The 17227-nt window shown below is 38.9% G+C and overlaps 1 protein-coding gene and 1 long non-coding RNA gene across 5 annotated transcripts in view; one reads left to right on the plus strand and one right to left on the minus strand.

Moving 5' to 3' along the window:
- LOC117877189 overlaps positions 1 to 17227 on the plus strand; it is a 240668-nt gene that overhangs the window by 103295 nt on the left and 120146 nt on the right. The gene's annotated exons all lie outside the window — the stretch shown is intronic.
- Positions 1 to 17227, minus strand: part of SWAP70 (switching B cell complex subunit SWAP70) — a 53190-nt gene that overhangs the window by 15382 nt on the left and 20581 nt on the right. The window contains exons 4-7 of the mRNA XM_034770036.1: positions 8003 to 8227; positions 3431 to 3577; positions 2860 to 2968; positions 1213 to 1394 (exon numbers count right to left, since the gene is read on the minus strand). Coding sequence (XP_034625927.1) covers positions 1213 to 1394; positions 2860 to 2968; positions 3431 to 3577; positions 8003 to 8227 — 663 coding nt within the window. The remainder of the gene's footprint in view (positions 1 to 1212; positions 1395 to 2859; positions 2969 to 3430; positions 3578 to 8002; positions 8228 to 17227) is intronic.

The following is a 17227-nucleotide window of genomic DNA, read 5'->3' on the forward strand; positions in this document are numbered from 1 at the left end:
GTCTTCTGTTGTCTCTGAATTGACCAGGGCTAGAGGAAAGTACTGTGTCCCATTAAGAAGATGGGAAGCTCCCCTTTCTATCAGTATAAGACCCTTTTTCAGCACTGATGAATCATGAGATAATCAGACTGTAGCCCTATCACTAGTCCTGAAATGGCCAGTGTAGTTTTGGGACAGAAGTTCCCTCAGAAAAGAAGGAACATATTTTTCTAGCCTATTTTATTTTTTTTTTTTAAACGGAAAAGGCAGCTGTCTCAATTTTACAGCACAGGGGACAGGATGTAAAGAAGCGATGCCGGCTGCTGACAGGAAGCACTCTAGGTAGCAGCTGAGATGTGGTATGGCAAGTGGTGGGGTTGAAATCCAAGAATAACCCATGATATTTAAGGGAAAGTTCACTAGGTTTGTAAGTTTTGTCCAAGAACACTTAAATTTCATTGTAGAAAATGTTTTGTAAACAGCTAGAGCTAGAGCTTTTGATACATAAATCTTAAATTAGGTAGAATGGATCTTTTAACTTTCACCAAGCCTCACCGGGGAGCAATCACACAGATGTAGGCAACTCTAATATCTGCAGTGTCTCTGGAAATTGAACTTTACATATATTGTTGGAAGTGTGCTGGGGCAGGATTTTTTCCTCTCTCTCAGTCCCTGTGACCTATGTAACTTTAGTAATCCATTAAAACTAAGAAAACCCTAATGGAAACTCTGTTAAATGCCAGCCTGCTCCTTCAGTTAATTAATTGAAGGGGCTAGATCCCCAGGCCATGGTGCAGCCCCTCTGAGATGCATCCATGGCACAAAGTGCTGTAAAGCTACCCTATGTGGACAGCTGGTGATTTCCCTTGCTCTATGCCTCTCTCTCTCTCCCTGGCGTAGGGGGCATACCCAGAGCACTTTCCGTTCCTCCAGCAGAACGGCCTCTAGAGAGGTGTTGCAGACAGCACTAACTTAACTGGGGTCTAGCTCATTTGCCAGTAACTTCAGGTTGGAACAGCTGCATGCCTGCCTCTTTTCCCATCCCTTCTGCCCACCCAGGGTCCTGCGCTAAGCATAGCTCAGTGTGTCCTGACCCTGCACAAAAAGCACACGCATGTGTAAAACAGACTAATATTGCAAGAAACTCAATCTCAACCAAACAGATTTCTCTAGGCAAAATTCTGGTCTGATCAGTGCAATGTGAAAGCTTGAAAGCAAACAACCTGCCCGCACCTTTCTCACTGTCTCCAATTCCTCCTGCTTGTTCTCATTGGCTATTTGGAGTTCTTTCATCTGCCGCTCCAATTCCTCTTGCTCAGCTTGCAGTTTCTGGCGTAATTCTTTCCGTTTCTGGCGCGCTTCTTTGTGAGGTGGAGGGCTGCCAACCCTCAGCAGGTTTACAGTGGTCTGAATGGCTGTAAAGGAGTCCACGTGATGGAAAGGAAAAGCAACAATAAAAGAGAACTTCAGTTAGGAGAAATGCTAGATTCTCTGGATAGCCTGGGTGGGTGAGAAACAGCTATTCTGTTATCGCACACAGCAGTCTCTCTTCATCCCCACTCTCTCTTATTAAGTTAACTAATAACATGAAAAAAGTAAGTGTGCTGGCTTTCTATACATTGCAATATCATCTGTAGCCCAAAGAGAGGCATGTCCAGTAGTTCCAATACCCTGACCGATTATTCCATAGCCAACATCAATTTCTAGTGGTGCATTGGCAAGATTAAGATGGTGTGAATATAAATTATTGAAAGAGAGAAAGCCTTAGGAAATGACAACCAATTGCAAATTTCTCTCCACATCCCTAGACAATTTTCTCAGTGTTTCTAATCCACATAATAACCGCTCTGTTTCTCAGGGGCACATTGACTGATAGAACTTCAAAAATAGTACCCTCACATTTCATTTCCTAGGACCAGCATTTTATCTGGGCTGCACATCTTACTAGTAAAAGAAAGGTAAATTCTTTCAGCAAGAAAGTGGTTTCTATTTAGAGTGACTGAAACACTCAGAAAGAAAAGCAGTCAAGTGCTAGTTTATTTCCTCTTTTGATAATTTTTCTACCTAGAAGAGTGAAATGTCTCATTTTAGCATTGTGTAATTGCTAACCACACACCCCCTGTGCAGCCTAATTAAGTAGAGACTGTAAATTAGGAGGGAAGTATGAACAACAATACTTAGCTCTTTGCGTTTTCAAAGTGCTGTACAGATGTTAATTGGCTTTTCTGCACTACACAGCATTGCAGTGGAAGAGCCAGATTTAGAGAACAAGAGGTCCTGGTCTCCAGCCCTATGCTGTGTCCACTAGACAATATTATCTCAAAAGTAAAAACCAGTTTTAAGATGTTAAGATGAACGAGCTTTCACCACCCCCAACAAAAAACAAACAAAAATCAAACCTACTGAACAATTTCTTTTCTTCCTAAAAATGTGGCTGTATCACAGAGCAAGTTTGTATGTGAACAGAAAGAAATAACAAAAAGTAAACAAATAAAAATCATCTTTCATTGTGTGTTAGCCATCCCACAACATGCAGCAAATCAGTTACTGAAAGTGAACTGCTGGTAGGCAGAGTTCCATATGAGCTCTTTCTACAGGATAAAATTTATGAAAGCGCATCAGCACAGATTTTCAAAAGTGACTAGTGATTTTGGATGCCTCAATTTGACACCTTGAAGAGGCCCATTTTTCAGCGTTTTGGTGCTTAGCTCTTTCTGAAAATCAGGTCCCTTTGAGATGTCTCAATTTTGGAATTCGAAGGGGAACCACCCCAAAATCACTAGTCACTCGTGAAAATCTTGTTCTTAAGCACATGCTTAAGCGCTTTGCAAAAGCGGAACCTTCACTCGCACATCATCACTAAGATTTAAGACACTTTACCTTGAATCCACTCCTGCTTCTTCTTTTTATCAGAGGCACTAATCTCAAAGCTTTTATCTAAGCATTTGATAAGAAAAAGACATTTCTTTCCATCTTTGTCAGGCAAGGACTGGAATGAAAAACAAAGTATTAGTTTCCAGTGAACCTAAATACCACACCTGAATTGCACACCATATCAGATCCCACCTATGCACCAGTCAGTCACATGTACAGGCTATGAAGATATACAACAGTATAATATTTCATTTGCATATTTTATAGTTTGAGATATAAATGCCATTTTACATGGAGATGCAAAACTGCTGTTCACGGAAAATTGAAACATTATAAAACAGTTACGTTTTTATTGTTACTGCTTTCCACTCATGAACTTATTTGTACAAATTCCAATAGTTTCATTAAATGATCTTTGTGAAAATAAAACCTAGAGACACAGCCCAACAGAGTGACCCACTGATGCAAAAAGGAAAAAAATAGAATATCCCACCATCACTGAATAGACACTGTTGGGAGTCCACCACAAAAGATGATTTTAAAATGTCTATATTTAGAGCGTTGAATTTATTTTTACCTCTACAAAACAGTTTTCATCCAAGATGATGTCTCCTTTTTTGTCTTTTAAGTCTTCACTCGCGTAATATGAAATAATATTTGGTTTTAGCACAAACCAACGTTCTGTCCAATTTTTCCTTCTGTGACCTTTTTTCAACATATAACCCTGTAAAAAGGAATGACCCATTGAATTGCGTCCCCTCAATTGTACTGCTCTGCCTTTTACTTGTGTACCCTAAGGTTATGATCCAAGACCGATGAATAGACCAGGCCCTAAATGCTGATTCTTACACACTGCCATTCCTCGTAACTTGCAATTCCATCAGCTGTTGCTTAGTTCATGAAAGTAATTTGTGATTCCTTTTTCCCGATTTGCAAATGGTAAAACCATCTTTAAAGTAACAGAAATAATACTGCAATCTCTCTGGATTCTATTTGATAACATTTTACCACCACTCTTCCTTTTTTTAATTATTATTATTAGTGCTACCATACTACTCTGCTGGACATGTCATCCATGATGTGTAATGACAGAGATTTTATTAATTTAATCACATTGTGAAATGTCAACAACAAAATATCCCATACAACAAAATACCCCAGTGGTATATGTAGGGCCTGGAGCTAAATAGATATTCTAGCTAGATATTCCATCCCCTACTGTACACGTAACCCTGGGGATAAGAAAACTTCCACCTCCTGGAAGTGGTTCTTCCTGTCTCCTAAAATACCTTCTGCTGCCTTGCTCATCCAGCTACACCCAAAAAGAGTCCAAAGCCTTTTTTAAAGAAATGATCCCAATGAGAGTGTGCTAGAAACTTCAATTAGTGGGACTAGAAAGGGAGAATGAAAACTATACTTCTGACTAGTATACTATATTTGGGGAGCATAGGGCAAAATCCTGACCCCACTGAAGTCAATAGTTGTTTTCCCATTGATTTCAGTGGGGCCATAGTATTTTAGTTTTCCTTACATTTACTTAATCCGCTTTAAATAAAAGAAAAATATTGTGTCTCCAAGGGCTTGTTTCTACAAACAGCTCACAGCAAGCTGGGTGTAAATCTATCCTGCTCTAGCCTGCCATGCACTAACTGGCTGCAAGTTGCTACCACACACTAAAAAGTGCTATCATGTGCTTTGATCTACGGTAGCGTGTCACCACATAGATCAAAGCCCATTACAACACTTTTAGCACCTGGCAGCAGTTCCGCATGGCCAGTGAGTGGGCAGGCTAGATTTGCACAGCAGTTTGCTCTACACTAATAGCCATACAGACATACCCTAATACCCCACCTTAATTATCATAAAGATTTCAAACTCCCCCTCCTTCCTTTTCCAATCCACGCTTTTTACAATCCGCACACAGCAGGTGGACTTCATAAAGAACAAAAATAACTAGTCTGATCAATTTGTCATCAGCTGAACTGGAAGTGGAACTATTAGTGGGATCTTAGACCTAATTCTTTATATTTACTGCAGACCTAACATCAAGTACTATTTGTGATATAATATCGGAATTTCTTACATATTTTCCCCCTTCTAGATAGCTAGTTAACTTTTTTTGGAAATGTATTTATATCTTTTGTCTCTTGGTGAGGAGGAGGAGGAGGAGCCAGGGGATGTGGAGATAGTTCTTTGCTTAAACTGTGTTCAGTTTATGTGGAAAATAAATAAAATTGATAGAATAAAAGAAATATCACATTTCTCTTTGCTTTGAAGCAGAATGAGATCAGGATCACTTCCCTTTTCTTTTCTGTGGGGGAAGGAGGTCTATAAGTACCCAGTCTAAAACAGAGCTTGTATTTCACACAGAGGAAATATTAAAATGTCAAAGATGTAAAACTACAATTGTTCTAGCTACATATCTTTGGTGGTGGAGTCCAATAGACTGGCCCCAAGATCCTAAGCATCTACATTTCACCTCCACACAGAAAGGATTAACCATAGTTGGCTTTCACCCAAGCCTTATTCTGGGCCATCATTTCCCTCTCTTATCAGTTCCAAATGTACCCAAGTATAGGGTGAGTGAAGAATATAGTGTAGTCTTCCCCTAAACTTCAGTAATGCATAATTGATACCATAAGTGTACCTGGTGTGTTAAATACATTATTTTTTTATAATACTGCTGTTAGCAAATGGGAAAGACCAATTCAAACTCCCTATTGCCCAAGAACACCATAAACATGAGGCAGCAGCAGCGGCCATGAGATAGTTACACAGCTACATGGTGCATTCTTCACAGGTTATGGGGAGAATTCCATCCCTCTCAGTTTTCTATTAGTCCTCCATATAAACCCTATTTACTCCTGCACTAGGGAGGAGAATTTGGCTCCATGCAAAGTCGTGTGCCCCCATTCATCTCAATTAGCTGTTAACACTGAAATCTAATGATGAAAACATAATTAGATATATTAACTACTGCATTAAACAATAATTTTAACAGAAGCACCCACCTAGTGTGTTTTATCCAGTGTGGTTACAGCTAGTCAAAAGGATGTTCCACAGGAAAGAGAATGCATGTTGAAAGACGTAAATGATTGAATGTTCTATCAGACATTTGAATTTACTGGCTAGTCAATTTAAAAAAAAACAAAAAACAAAAAAAACCCACTAGTTTAAAAAGTTATTTTGGGTACTACAGCTTCCCCCGTTTCCCCTGCTAATTTCTGTAATCTCATTTTCCCCAACTCTTATGTGCTTTGTTTTTTGTTTTTGTTTTGGTCATCCTGTTGCCATCCTGCCAAGTACGAGCCATTCAGCAGTGGGGTGGCTTCCCCCATGGCTGGGGGCTCTCACTCACTCACCAGCCAGGAGTGTATGGACAGTAATTGTTCAGCAGCAGGATGGCCTCCAGCTCAGTTGGGGATTTGTCTTCCTCCTTGCAGCCCTGGCTGGGGGTCTATGCTCCACTGGGCCAGGACCACCACCTTCCACCCAGGTCTCTTGGGCTGCTTGGAGCACCCTGCAGTCCTGCTGTCCTCGGTGCCCCAACCGTAACCTCAGCCCTACCCCACCCTTACTTTCCCACAACTGTAAAAATAAAAAGTTAATATTTGAACACAACAACAACATTAAAAATAAAAATCAATATTGTTAAATTTGCACACACACAAAAAATAATTCCATCAATACTAGTTATATCTGAATTAAAGTGTGATTTTCCAACAGACTGGTGATTGTCCAGAAGGGGAAGAGGTCAGGTCATAACAAACTTTTTAAAAAGTCTTTTTAGAAGCAAGGAGACATCCCCGAACAAAGTCAGTCACCAAAAGAAGAGACAGTCAAGACACTGCAGCAATCCTTTTATGAAAGGCAACACAGCATCACACAGAAAGCATTTGAAACATCTAAAGAAATCAAGACATTTCCTTTCAAACATCAAGTGGATGGACTGAGCTGACGCCAATTATGATGTTCAATGGTATTAACAGAATGGCTTAAATTTTGTCCTCAACTGTTCATCCCGCCAACGAGCAATAAGGAGTTAACAAAAACAGATGTTTTGCATTGTTCTTTGGCTATTTTGAAAGAACTTCCTGTGCCAAGATTTTCTGATAACTTCTTCTGAATGGATTTGGAAGGGCTGCCAAAAAAGCCTTTGCTTGCTTTCTTCATAAGGAGAAACAATCAAAGACCACTAACAGTTCCCCATAAAGTACACATGAGTGTGAATTAGAACCCTAGGTAAGTGCAGTTTGCCTGAATAAAAACACTTCACTGGGGTTTTAAGGATTTATTTTTCCTATTAAAAATATACAGTCCTTTAAAGCCATTCTGGGACTTTCTGAAATATCTAGAACAACTGAGGAGTCCCCTGACCAAATGGTAATCATTCCCTCTACGGCAACTCCAAACTAGAAAAAGGTTGACAGAAATATTCTATGAATTTTAAGATAAAACCATTACTTTTTAGCTTTGACTTTAGCTTAGTAAATCACTAATGATCCATAGTCTGCTATGCAGAGTTAAATAGCATTTTCTACACAATTTTTATGCTGTTTTAACTGTATCAATTTAGAAACAGATACAGTTAAATCGGTGCATCGCCCTTGTGTGGGCACAGTTAGACTGATATATACCTATCAGAGCTTTTTTCTGTAAATCAACTGCAAATGTTAATATATTAATACTTATATGATATAGATATAGATATATATTTAACATATTAAAGACTTACCACAAATTCAGGAATTAATAAATAAGATTTTGCAGCTATTCTATTAGCTAATGAATTACTGGTATAAAGAGAGGTCCTATTTTAAGTCAGAAACAGAAGGGCCACTTTTCCTTCAGTTCCTAAGTACAACTCACCAAGGACAAGTATCTCCTTTGCATTACTAGAAAGGTTAAATAGATCTTTTTACATAGCGCAGCTTCCCTTTTACAAAATATATTCTTTTAAAAATAAACCACATTCACAAACTCTTAACAGAAACCAACTCTCAGAGCGCTAAGGAGACCCCTCGAGCTTGTTCGCTGCCATCAGCTAAAGAAACTGTTATTCATGGCAGCAGAATTCATGGGCAAATGATCTCATCCAATAACTCATACATCCTACTATTTTCAAACATTCATTCCATGCAATTCTTACCTGTTTCAGTACATCTAATATGAGCTCATTAAAGACCTCATTAACTGCCATTGATATAGTCTGTCGGTCCATCCCTTTGCTGAACTGTCCACTTCCAATAAGCTCAATCAATTCCCATGCAGAAAGACCTTGATTGGCACCGAGGCTGTTCTTATTATGTTCAAACTGTTCTTGATGTGAGCCTGCCCCCATTGCTTCAGTGAGTTTTTTAAGCAAGTATTCAATCTGTACAGAAATAGAAGCAAAAATTACATCATTTTTAAGAATTTAGTCAAATGCTTAAAAGCTCTAGGCCAAAATTTGCATGCCTAAAGTTAGGCTCTTAAATCCACATTTAGGCACCTAAAGATAAATGGCTTCATTTTCAAAGATTCCAAGCTCCCACAGTTTTTATTTGCTACAACAGGGTTGTGTGTGCTCATCACCCCCAGAAAATCTGACTACTCATATTTAGAAGCCTAAATATGGATTTAGACTTCTAACTTCAGACACTCAGTTTTGGGATTTCGGCCCACGAATGATACACATGGAAGTTATTCTTTAATAGCATCAAGATTATGCAGAATTAAATGTGAGAAAGAGGAAAGCTTCAAAAGCATTACAATTTTATAGAAGTAAACCAATAAAATATAGCAGGAAGAGTAAAAACATTAGCAATAGTCACATGCTAGTCACATGTCTGAGCCCTGTCGCCTCCCCCTCAAATCTGATATTATGTTATCAGGAAGGACATAAAAGAAATGAAAGTGAGGATGAAAAAGTATTCATTCCTAAAACAAATTCTCCTTTTCCTAATACTTTCCATATCATGGGTCAGAAAACAATAACTATAACTTCTACTGAGGTTAGTCAAGACTTAAATCTTGCTATCTATCTTACATCACTAATTGCACTTATTTAATACTAGATTTATTTAAAACTGAATCCATCCAGTAGTAAAAAAAACCCTACAAATCTTTAACCAATGCCAGTTTGTGAGTTCCTACTTCCACAATCACATCTATACAATAAAAATCACCATTGTCAGTTTCCTATGTCTGAAGATACACAACACTTTGATGTAATATAATTAGACTTCAAGGATGGTTTGGTCTAATCCTGAAGACAGGCCAGGTTTGCCCAAGACAGTAGAGAAAGGCATAAAGAGAACAATGGTTTACAGTGTTTTTCCACCAGCTTCATGGCAAGGCCACTATGTGCCATAGTTGACTGGGGCAATGAAGCCAGAAAAAGCAAGGCATTTCCCCGACAGCCAAGGTAAACCTGGGTAAAGGGAGCAAAGCCACAGTGGTACATCATGGCCTGCCAGCCCCAACAAGAAGTTCCTATGGAGACAAGGGGCAAATCAGCCTCTAAAATAGCTGGCCCATCTTTCCGGTGACTATAAAAGCAGGCATATGAATCCTGCCTCTGGCCTCCATCCTACGGCAGATGTTGCGTCAGCTCTCTCACACCAAGGGCTCTTAGAAGCGGTTCCTCTTAACCACTGAATTTCTTTGTGTGCAGAGCTGATGTCGCTGAAAGGGCACGTGATGGTCACAAGTACAACAATGGCTTAGGGGTGGACTCCATCGGACTGAGTCTTACAAGGTACCTTTCAGATCCCCTTTTCAGTACATGCAGGATTAGCTATTTTTTAGGCCTACTCTCCCTGGTAAACAGTCCTGCTGGAGGGTTGGAACAATTGTGTAAAGTAGACCAATTGTTAGGTACAATTTTCAAAAAGCACTTAAGTGACTTAGAACATCTCATGTTCAAAAGTGCCAGGGTCCTCAGTGCCTCAAATTAAAGTCATTTATTTGAGCACTTGTGAAAATCTCCCCCTCCATGTCATTGATGCTGTGCAACCTCCCTTACCCTAGTGCTTCTGAGAAACCAAGAAGTAGGTCATTTCTTCCATGGATTACAGAAAAGTCAGTGTGGGCCAAATGAGGCTTCACCACAGGCCAGTCTAACCTTTCAGCATGAGTACTGGGCCATTTTTTGATTGGTGTATACAAGGGATTGAATTGGTAGGCTCTTGAGTGGCCCATCACTGTCTCTCATCAGAGGTTTGGGAGAAGGGGGATGAGGAAGCGTTCTTCCATACATTCATCCTACAAGGATGAACAGGCCTCAAGCATCTGATGTTAGCCACAGTATGTATGTTAATACTCTGGCTAATATGGCTTCTCCTTGATGTGAACAAGCACCCAAGTCTGTGGAAAATAAATACGAAACACGTGCAAATCTGTGACAGAATATAACAAGTCTGACAAAGCAGTTAATTACTGAACCTGAGGTGAACCTTAGAGAAACGGGATTTTTACTGCTATTTCTGGAACACTGAGATTAGTTATTAAATAGTCTTCTTTTCAGTAATACTAAATGGGAATTAATGCTAAAGGAAAAATGAGGAAGTAAACTATAATCACTTTATTGTCTCAAAAAGAAACACACACACAAGAAAAAGTACCCAATTCATATGCTTCTGAGCTAATTCTACAGTCCTGTGATGTTTGCTTTTTTTAAGGACTTATTGTCCTCTTAAAGATTATTGTAAGCAAAGATGTATTTAGCCTTGCAGGACAGATGGGTCTAGGGGGGCAAAAAAATAAAGTATTTTTTACCTCTGTTTCCCTACACGTAACTGGACATTGAATTTAGTTGGGATGTATTCATACATAAATGGCACTAACAGCCAACCAATTTTAGGGAAGAAAATGTTTAAGTAGCTGCCGTTTCAAACTGGGTATCATGATTATTCCCGAGAGTACTCCTAGTGATCTCAGTACAATGATTGTACTTCTGAATGCTAAGTTGAAGGCCCTAGTTTTGCCAGCATTTACTACCAGCCATAGTGCTTACTCCTGTGAGTAGTCCTGCTGATTTCAGTGCAGTGATTTCAATAGGACTACTCACAGTTGTAAGCAGTATGGCCAATGGTAGGCTTTTGAGGGAATGGACCCCTAGCCTTTGCATTTTAGAAGTTCAGTGAATGGCTCTAAATTACTCACTTTAAGGTCATTCAGGTTAAAGCAATCTGATGGTAAGAAGTGTCTCAACTCTTAGCACTTCTTAAAGCTATAATCACTTGAATTTCATGTTGAATAAATAATTAAAATATTTCAATTCATATAAATAATTCACAAAAACTAAGTTTGTTATTTCCACTTTTCAAACTCTTATACACCTAACTTATGTGCAGCCAGGGCTTTTCAACAACAGATACCATAAATCCTCAGCATTCAGTAAGATTCAGGAAGCAGCTTACTTCCCACTTGCAGGAAAGTTTCACCACCAACAACAAAGAATGCTACTTCAGTGTACATGAACTGTAGTGTTAGGTGACCCCAATTTAGAAACAAATTTCCAGAAGGCCTCAACCTTAATGACCTGAAATAAACATTGGCTTTTAAAGACAGGCTATCCTTTCTTTAATAAAAGATAAGAGTAAGTCTCTCATTTCAGGTTTACAATGCATTATGCCCATCAATTAAATTCCTCTGAACAGAGCTCACTGTATTTCCCTTAGCAGGATGGGAGGTTAAAATAACCAGAGCACAATGCTACCCTTTTGCAATATTCTGCACTTAATGTAAGTCATACCATCCACTTCATTTTGTTTGTCATGTGTCATCTCAGCCTACCAAAGTACAAGATAGTAAAAGAATTCTTATTGGCATTTAACTTTGGGCTTTTTATTTGTTTAAAGAAAGGTGTGAAGCACCCTCAAATCCCTTTTGCTAATCATTTTACAAGATTGGGCTCACACAGAGAGGGACTAGAAATCATATTTGAACAGATTTTCACTGTTGCCCACAGCATGCAATCATGAATTGTAATCAAACTAATGGGTTGAGAAGGGAATACATCAAAACTGTTAATGATGTTTTATTAAAATAGACACTAAACCGGGGATTTACTTTCATTAGTTCTATATAAACCAAAGTATTACTGTGTGTGTGATTAAAATATATGAATATTTACTCTCAAGGAGACAAACCCACAAGTACACTAATCTCCATGAGTTACACTTATCACTCTCTAAAAGCCCATTCAAGTGTTTGAATAGCAATATTTAGATATTTTCTTACAAAAAAAGTGGCCTATGTATTAGTTTAACTTTTAAACATTAGAATTTTACAGGATTTACTCTTCTTACTCTGGCAGGTATATACAAATATTATCTACAATAGCTGCATTACAGCTGTAGGGATGGGGGAAATTAGCATAAAACAATGAGTGATAAACATAATACAGTAGTTCCATTTGGTCAAATATGGACGTAAACACTAGACATGCTATTCATTTGCATGCTCAAATGAGGAACTTTTGATACTTCTGAGAACAGAGTACTTCCCTCCCTACCCTTCCCCTCCACACATGTTAACACATCAAAATAACTGACTAATTAAATCATCTGGTTTAAACAGTCTATACCTGTGGTTAATAAGTTGAAAGAGTTAAGAAGTAAGTATGACGCAATGTTTGCTGCTACTCTGAGTGCAATTATTCTCTATGATAAAGTTGTAAAGTTTTTCTTTTAAAGGATTGTTTGTTTTGTTTTAAACAATGATCAATGTTCTACTGAGAAGGTGAAATTGTGACCCACTGAACTCAGTGGAATAACTCCCATTGACTTTGGTGGGGCCAGGATTTCACCAAGAGTTACTATTAAGAACTTATGGGTATTAAAGAGTTTTCTGTTTTAATACTAGACACAAAGTGCTTTTAGCATCTTCTTTCAGTGGAATACTTCCCTATTCCCTTTCTGATGCTGTTTTCTTTCATTTGCAGTTTTTCCTATATTGGTTTCAACCTTTTGGATATTATCATATTCCATATAAAGTACTGATATCAGTTTTACATGACCTTTTGCCAAACACAACTGGATGAACCCGTGTGTGTAAAGGATAAAAAAAAAAAAATTAACAAAAACATCAAGGTAGCCATAATGCCCACCAGATGGCTCCTCTTACATCTCAGACATTCAAGGCTATTCTGCCAAGTCCACACCATCAAAACAGTGGTTGCAGTGGGCCACCATATGTGGAGGACTTGCAGTGCCATCATTTTATATAAAGTAGGTGTGATGTCTAGGCCAACTGGTACGGTACCCAAGAGCAACTATGACCCATGACAATGGTGCCATCACGTCATCATTGCCCCAATGCTCAAAGTGACTCAACCCTGCCACAGAGCGATCCCCAGGGTTTAGGTGGGTAGCTCACGCTTCTATTTCTATCTCTGCTGAGACGGATAAAAAAAGTTTCACTCGTAGTGGTGGTTTTTGTGGAATCTGATCATTGGACTCATTTCACAAATGCCACCAAAGAACCCTGAAATGATAACTGCCAGTCTGCTACATACCTGGGCAGAGTTTGAACTGTCAGCCAACAGGTGAAAAGCTCTATATTCCACTACAAATCTCCTAAGCAATCCAGTCCCCTTATGGTCAAATATTTTTCCTTCCTACCCACTAAAAAAATCTCCACACAAATATTTATGTTGCTTTAGCTCATACAGTTATTTGGGTAAACAGAGTACAAAGACTGTGCTCATCCTACAATGCAAACCATTATCTACTCTCTTTAGAATTAAACTAATTTAATTAATAATTTGATATAAATTGTGAAGATGCACCTCAAGATAGGACCTATACATATATGGAGAACCAGATGAGAAATCTGCTACTCTGAACCTTATCCTTGTTTTTTTCAAGAAGCAAGAAATCTGTGGTTTCTAAATGGAAGAATTAATGTAACCTACTAGTGAGCATGTGATACAAGTTGCCCTCTGTTCCCAACTCACAGGGCATGAGAGTCTGTTACAGCCCCTACTAAAGAGCCTTGTCTCTTTAGCTCAAGTTGTACCTGGTTCAACCCCTGGCATGTCTGGCAAAACAGCAGCCATTACATTAACAGCTAGTGTAAGTCAGGTAGTCAAAAATACTTTCTCCACGCAATTTTTCAGAATCACTAACATGCACTCCATTCACACTCCTAGTTCAGTCATGAAAATATATAATTTTTACAAGAAAAATGAGGCATGGACACACAAAGAAGAAACCATTTCTGTTTTGCTGTTACCAAAATAGCTTGTCAAAGAAGAGTTGCCATAGAAGAGACTTTCATTGCAACTTGTATTGATATGAGACAGAGCAGAGCATAGTGCTTCGTAGTACTACTCGCCATGCTGCATGCATCACCACCACACTTTTGGTCTGAAGCAAAGCAGATTTAGAAATTTTTTTAGCTTAAAACAATGTAATTACTTACACAATTTGGCCTCAAACAGGGTCTGGGAACATTTAAATAAATAAAAAGGCAATGTATATTTGCTTTATTTTTAAAATTTTCAAGTGTTTATTGAACATAACACAATACATCATTATATAGTGATTCGCATTACACAGCTCTGCACATTTCATTATTAAGGCTGGCTCAAGAATATGGTTGTTTACTAACCACACACCATAGATTTAGATGATAAAGCATTTCCAAGGTAACAGTCGCATGTGCTGAAACAGAAGAAGGGGGAAACGTTTGGAAATCTTTTTTAAAGATAAGACACATTTCAGTTAAAGAACGGTGAGACATACCACCAAGTCTAACAGATAAGAAGAGCAGTGAAAGCAATATTAAAAATTGGAGATGCAGCTGGAAATGTTTTGCTTATTATTACAATTCTCTCCACCACCCTTCTATTTCAACTATCCCTCCCCCCATCCGACTAGGTACCTAATAAAAGCGAGGAAGACATCTGTGAGAGCTGGAGAGAACGCTGTTGGGTGCTTAACAGGAATGGTAGTGGAGGATAGAATATGCCATACAACATGGCTAGACCATTTTCAGAGCACCCTGCAATACCTACCTACTTGTCAACGTTTTCCTGCCATAAGAGAAGACAAGGCTATTTCTGACTAATTATTTCACTAATTCAGAGAGCTGCGCTCAATCTAGCTCGCTTTAAAACAGGCAGAGACAACAACAGCAAGACACAGTTTGGCACAACCACTCTGCTCAGATTTATCCTTTCCCTTCCAGGAAAAGCCTACATGTCAGTAACAGGATCATTTTATTTTGTGTACTACAAAGATTCTTACTGTCAAGTGAAAACATGCCTACTTTCCCAGAATTAGTATCTGCCTCCAACCTCCCAGTCACCAAGAGAATACATTAAGGAAGTGGTTTTTCAATAGATTTATTCTGCTAATCCCTTTGTAAGAGATCCTTTCATGGGACCATGTCCTCTCCCATCCTCCAGTAGAAGTCCATTAAAGCCATATTAGCTTTCTATTATCATTAGATCAACACAGCTGCATAAGTACAAATGTACAAAACATTAACAAGCCAGGAAGTTAGTGGTCCTGATTCTTCATTCAGACTGTTGCAACTAAGGTGCAACTCCACTTAAATCAATAGAATTACATAGGTGCAAAATTATTGAGTGCATAAACAGGCTCAATCACCCTTGTGAGAAAATTTCAGACCCAAGTCCTAGGCCTAGAACAGTCCATCACAAAAAGGAGGGGAAATGTACCCTGGAGTGCCAGTGGCTTTCAAGCTGCACAAAACCCAAACCCATTCTCCTTGCCAAGAGAAGGAGTTTGTGGAAGTGTGGAGGTGGCAGAGGAGAATGGGTTTGGGTTTAACTGCACTATGCTCAGTGGCAAAATATGCTCCACCCCTGTGAATTCTGGGCCATCCACAAGAGCACCTCCTCTTATGCATCTCCCCCCCAAGCAGACATGGTGCTGCTTTCTAGCTGTCCTATGGATGTATACTAACCCATCCACTCTCTCTAAGGGGGGTTTAAAAACTGCAGATGAGCCAAAGAATTTTTTTTTTTTTTCCCAGCACTACTACACAGAAATCTACTGGTTGTGGAGAGGAGTATGCCATACTAAACAGCTCCATCCCACCAATACCCAATATTCCCCTCCTGACCCAGGAAGGGGAAGCATATCAGACAGACCTGCAACTCATCCCTTGGACTACTTCTGGAGCACTTCAGTCCTTCTTTACTCTAATGTGCTACTCTCCACACTTCTGAAGAGTGGGCAACAGCAGAGAATAGATTAGCTGAGAGGGCATCCATCCAAACCAGAGAATGGGAACATCAACATTCAGGCAGCTAGCTCGCATGGAACCTAGGACTCTGCAAATATTTTCTACATGTTCACCCAGGTTTTGGACAAAAACTGGTCCACTGCAGTCATTAGAGATCCAAGAAGCTCCTTTCCATTCCTTTCTAACAGTCAGATCTTCTGATCGTCAACAATATAGAAAGATCTAAAATGTGTGATGAACAGCAGGAATTTTGAAGTGACCAGCATTCTTATCTATAGGCACTGGGCCAAATTTCCCCACCAATTTATGAAATTCCTGTGGGAGTTGGAGTGTGGAGAGAGAGGTGGAGGTCACACAAAGGACTCAGAGCTGTAGGCTGTGTTGTACTATACTTAAATGATAACCCAAGCCATAGAAACAGAGAGGTGGGGAAAACAACATTCCCTGCCTGGGAAGTTATAGTGAATGATTACTGTGGTTAATCACCCTTCTTCCAAATAAATCACTGGTAGGCTGTAGTGAAATGCTGTTAAGGTTCACAACAGTCTATCCATTTTATTGCAAAACTGCACTGTATCTTACAAATAAGCACTTTATGTATCACACTACACCTGATAAGCAAACCTCTTCTTATACTCAACAGCAGAAAATAGGGGAGAGACTGTACTGTGGTGGATTAATCATTCTTCTCCATTATAAAATGGAACCTAAAGCAAAGTGAGGTGGTATATGTTTAAAAAAACAGACAAACAGCTTGATTAGCTGTCACATTAAATATCACTATGGAACTAAAAGAAGCTACTTAAAATAGCTAGAGATTTCCAACTCCCCCCCTTTCCCCCCCCCCCACCAAGTCTCCCTTCCTAAAGAGACATCAACAAGTTTGTATTAAAGAATGCTTAGGAGAACTCATCAGGATTTTAGATGTGATATTAAAAAGTTAGACACTAAGTATTTAAAAGGTAAAAATATCAAAAGTCTATAAAGCTAAAAAAAACCCTCTTAATATATGTTGAAAGTTGTTTAATTTTATTTCTTGGTTCAGAATACATTTGTTTTTAAAACAAGTCTTTCAGGAAGACAGAACTCCACACTGATAGATGCAAAGCAAACAAAAAATAGTGTCAAATAGGAGACATCACTTCTATCTTCTATTGCTCTGGTTGCGATA

This window comes from Trachemys scripta, chromosome 4 (genome assembly GCF_013100865.1).
Source record: "Trachemys scripta elegans isolate TJP31775 chromosome 4, CAS_Tse_1.0, whole genome shotgun sequence".
NCBI lineage: Eukaryota > Metazoa > Chordata > Testudines > Emydidae > Trachemys > Trachemys scripta.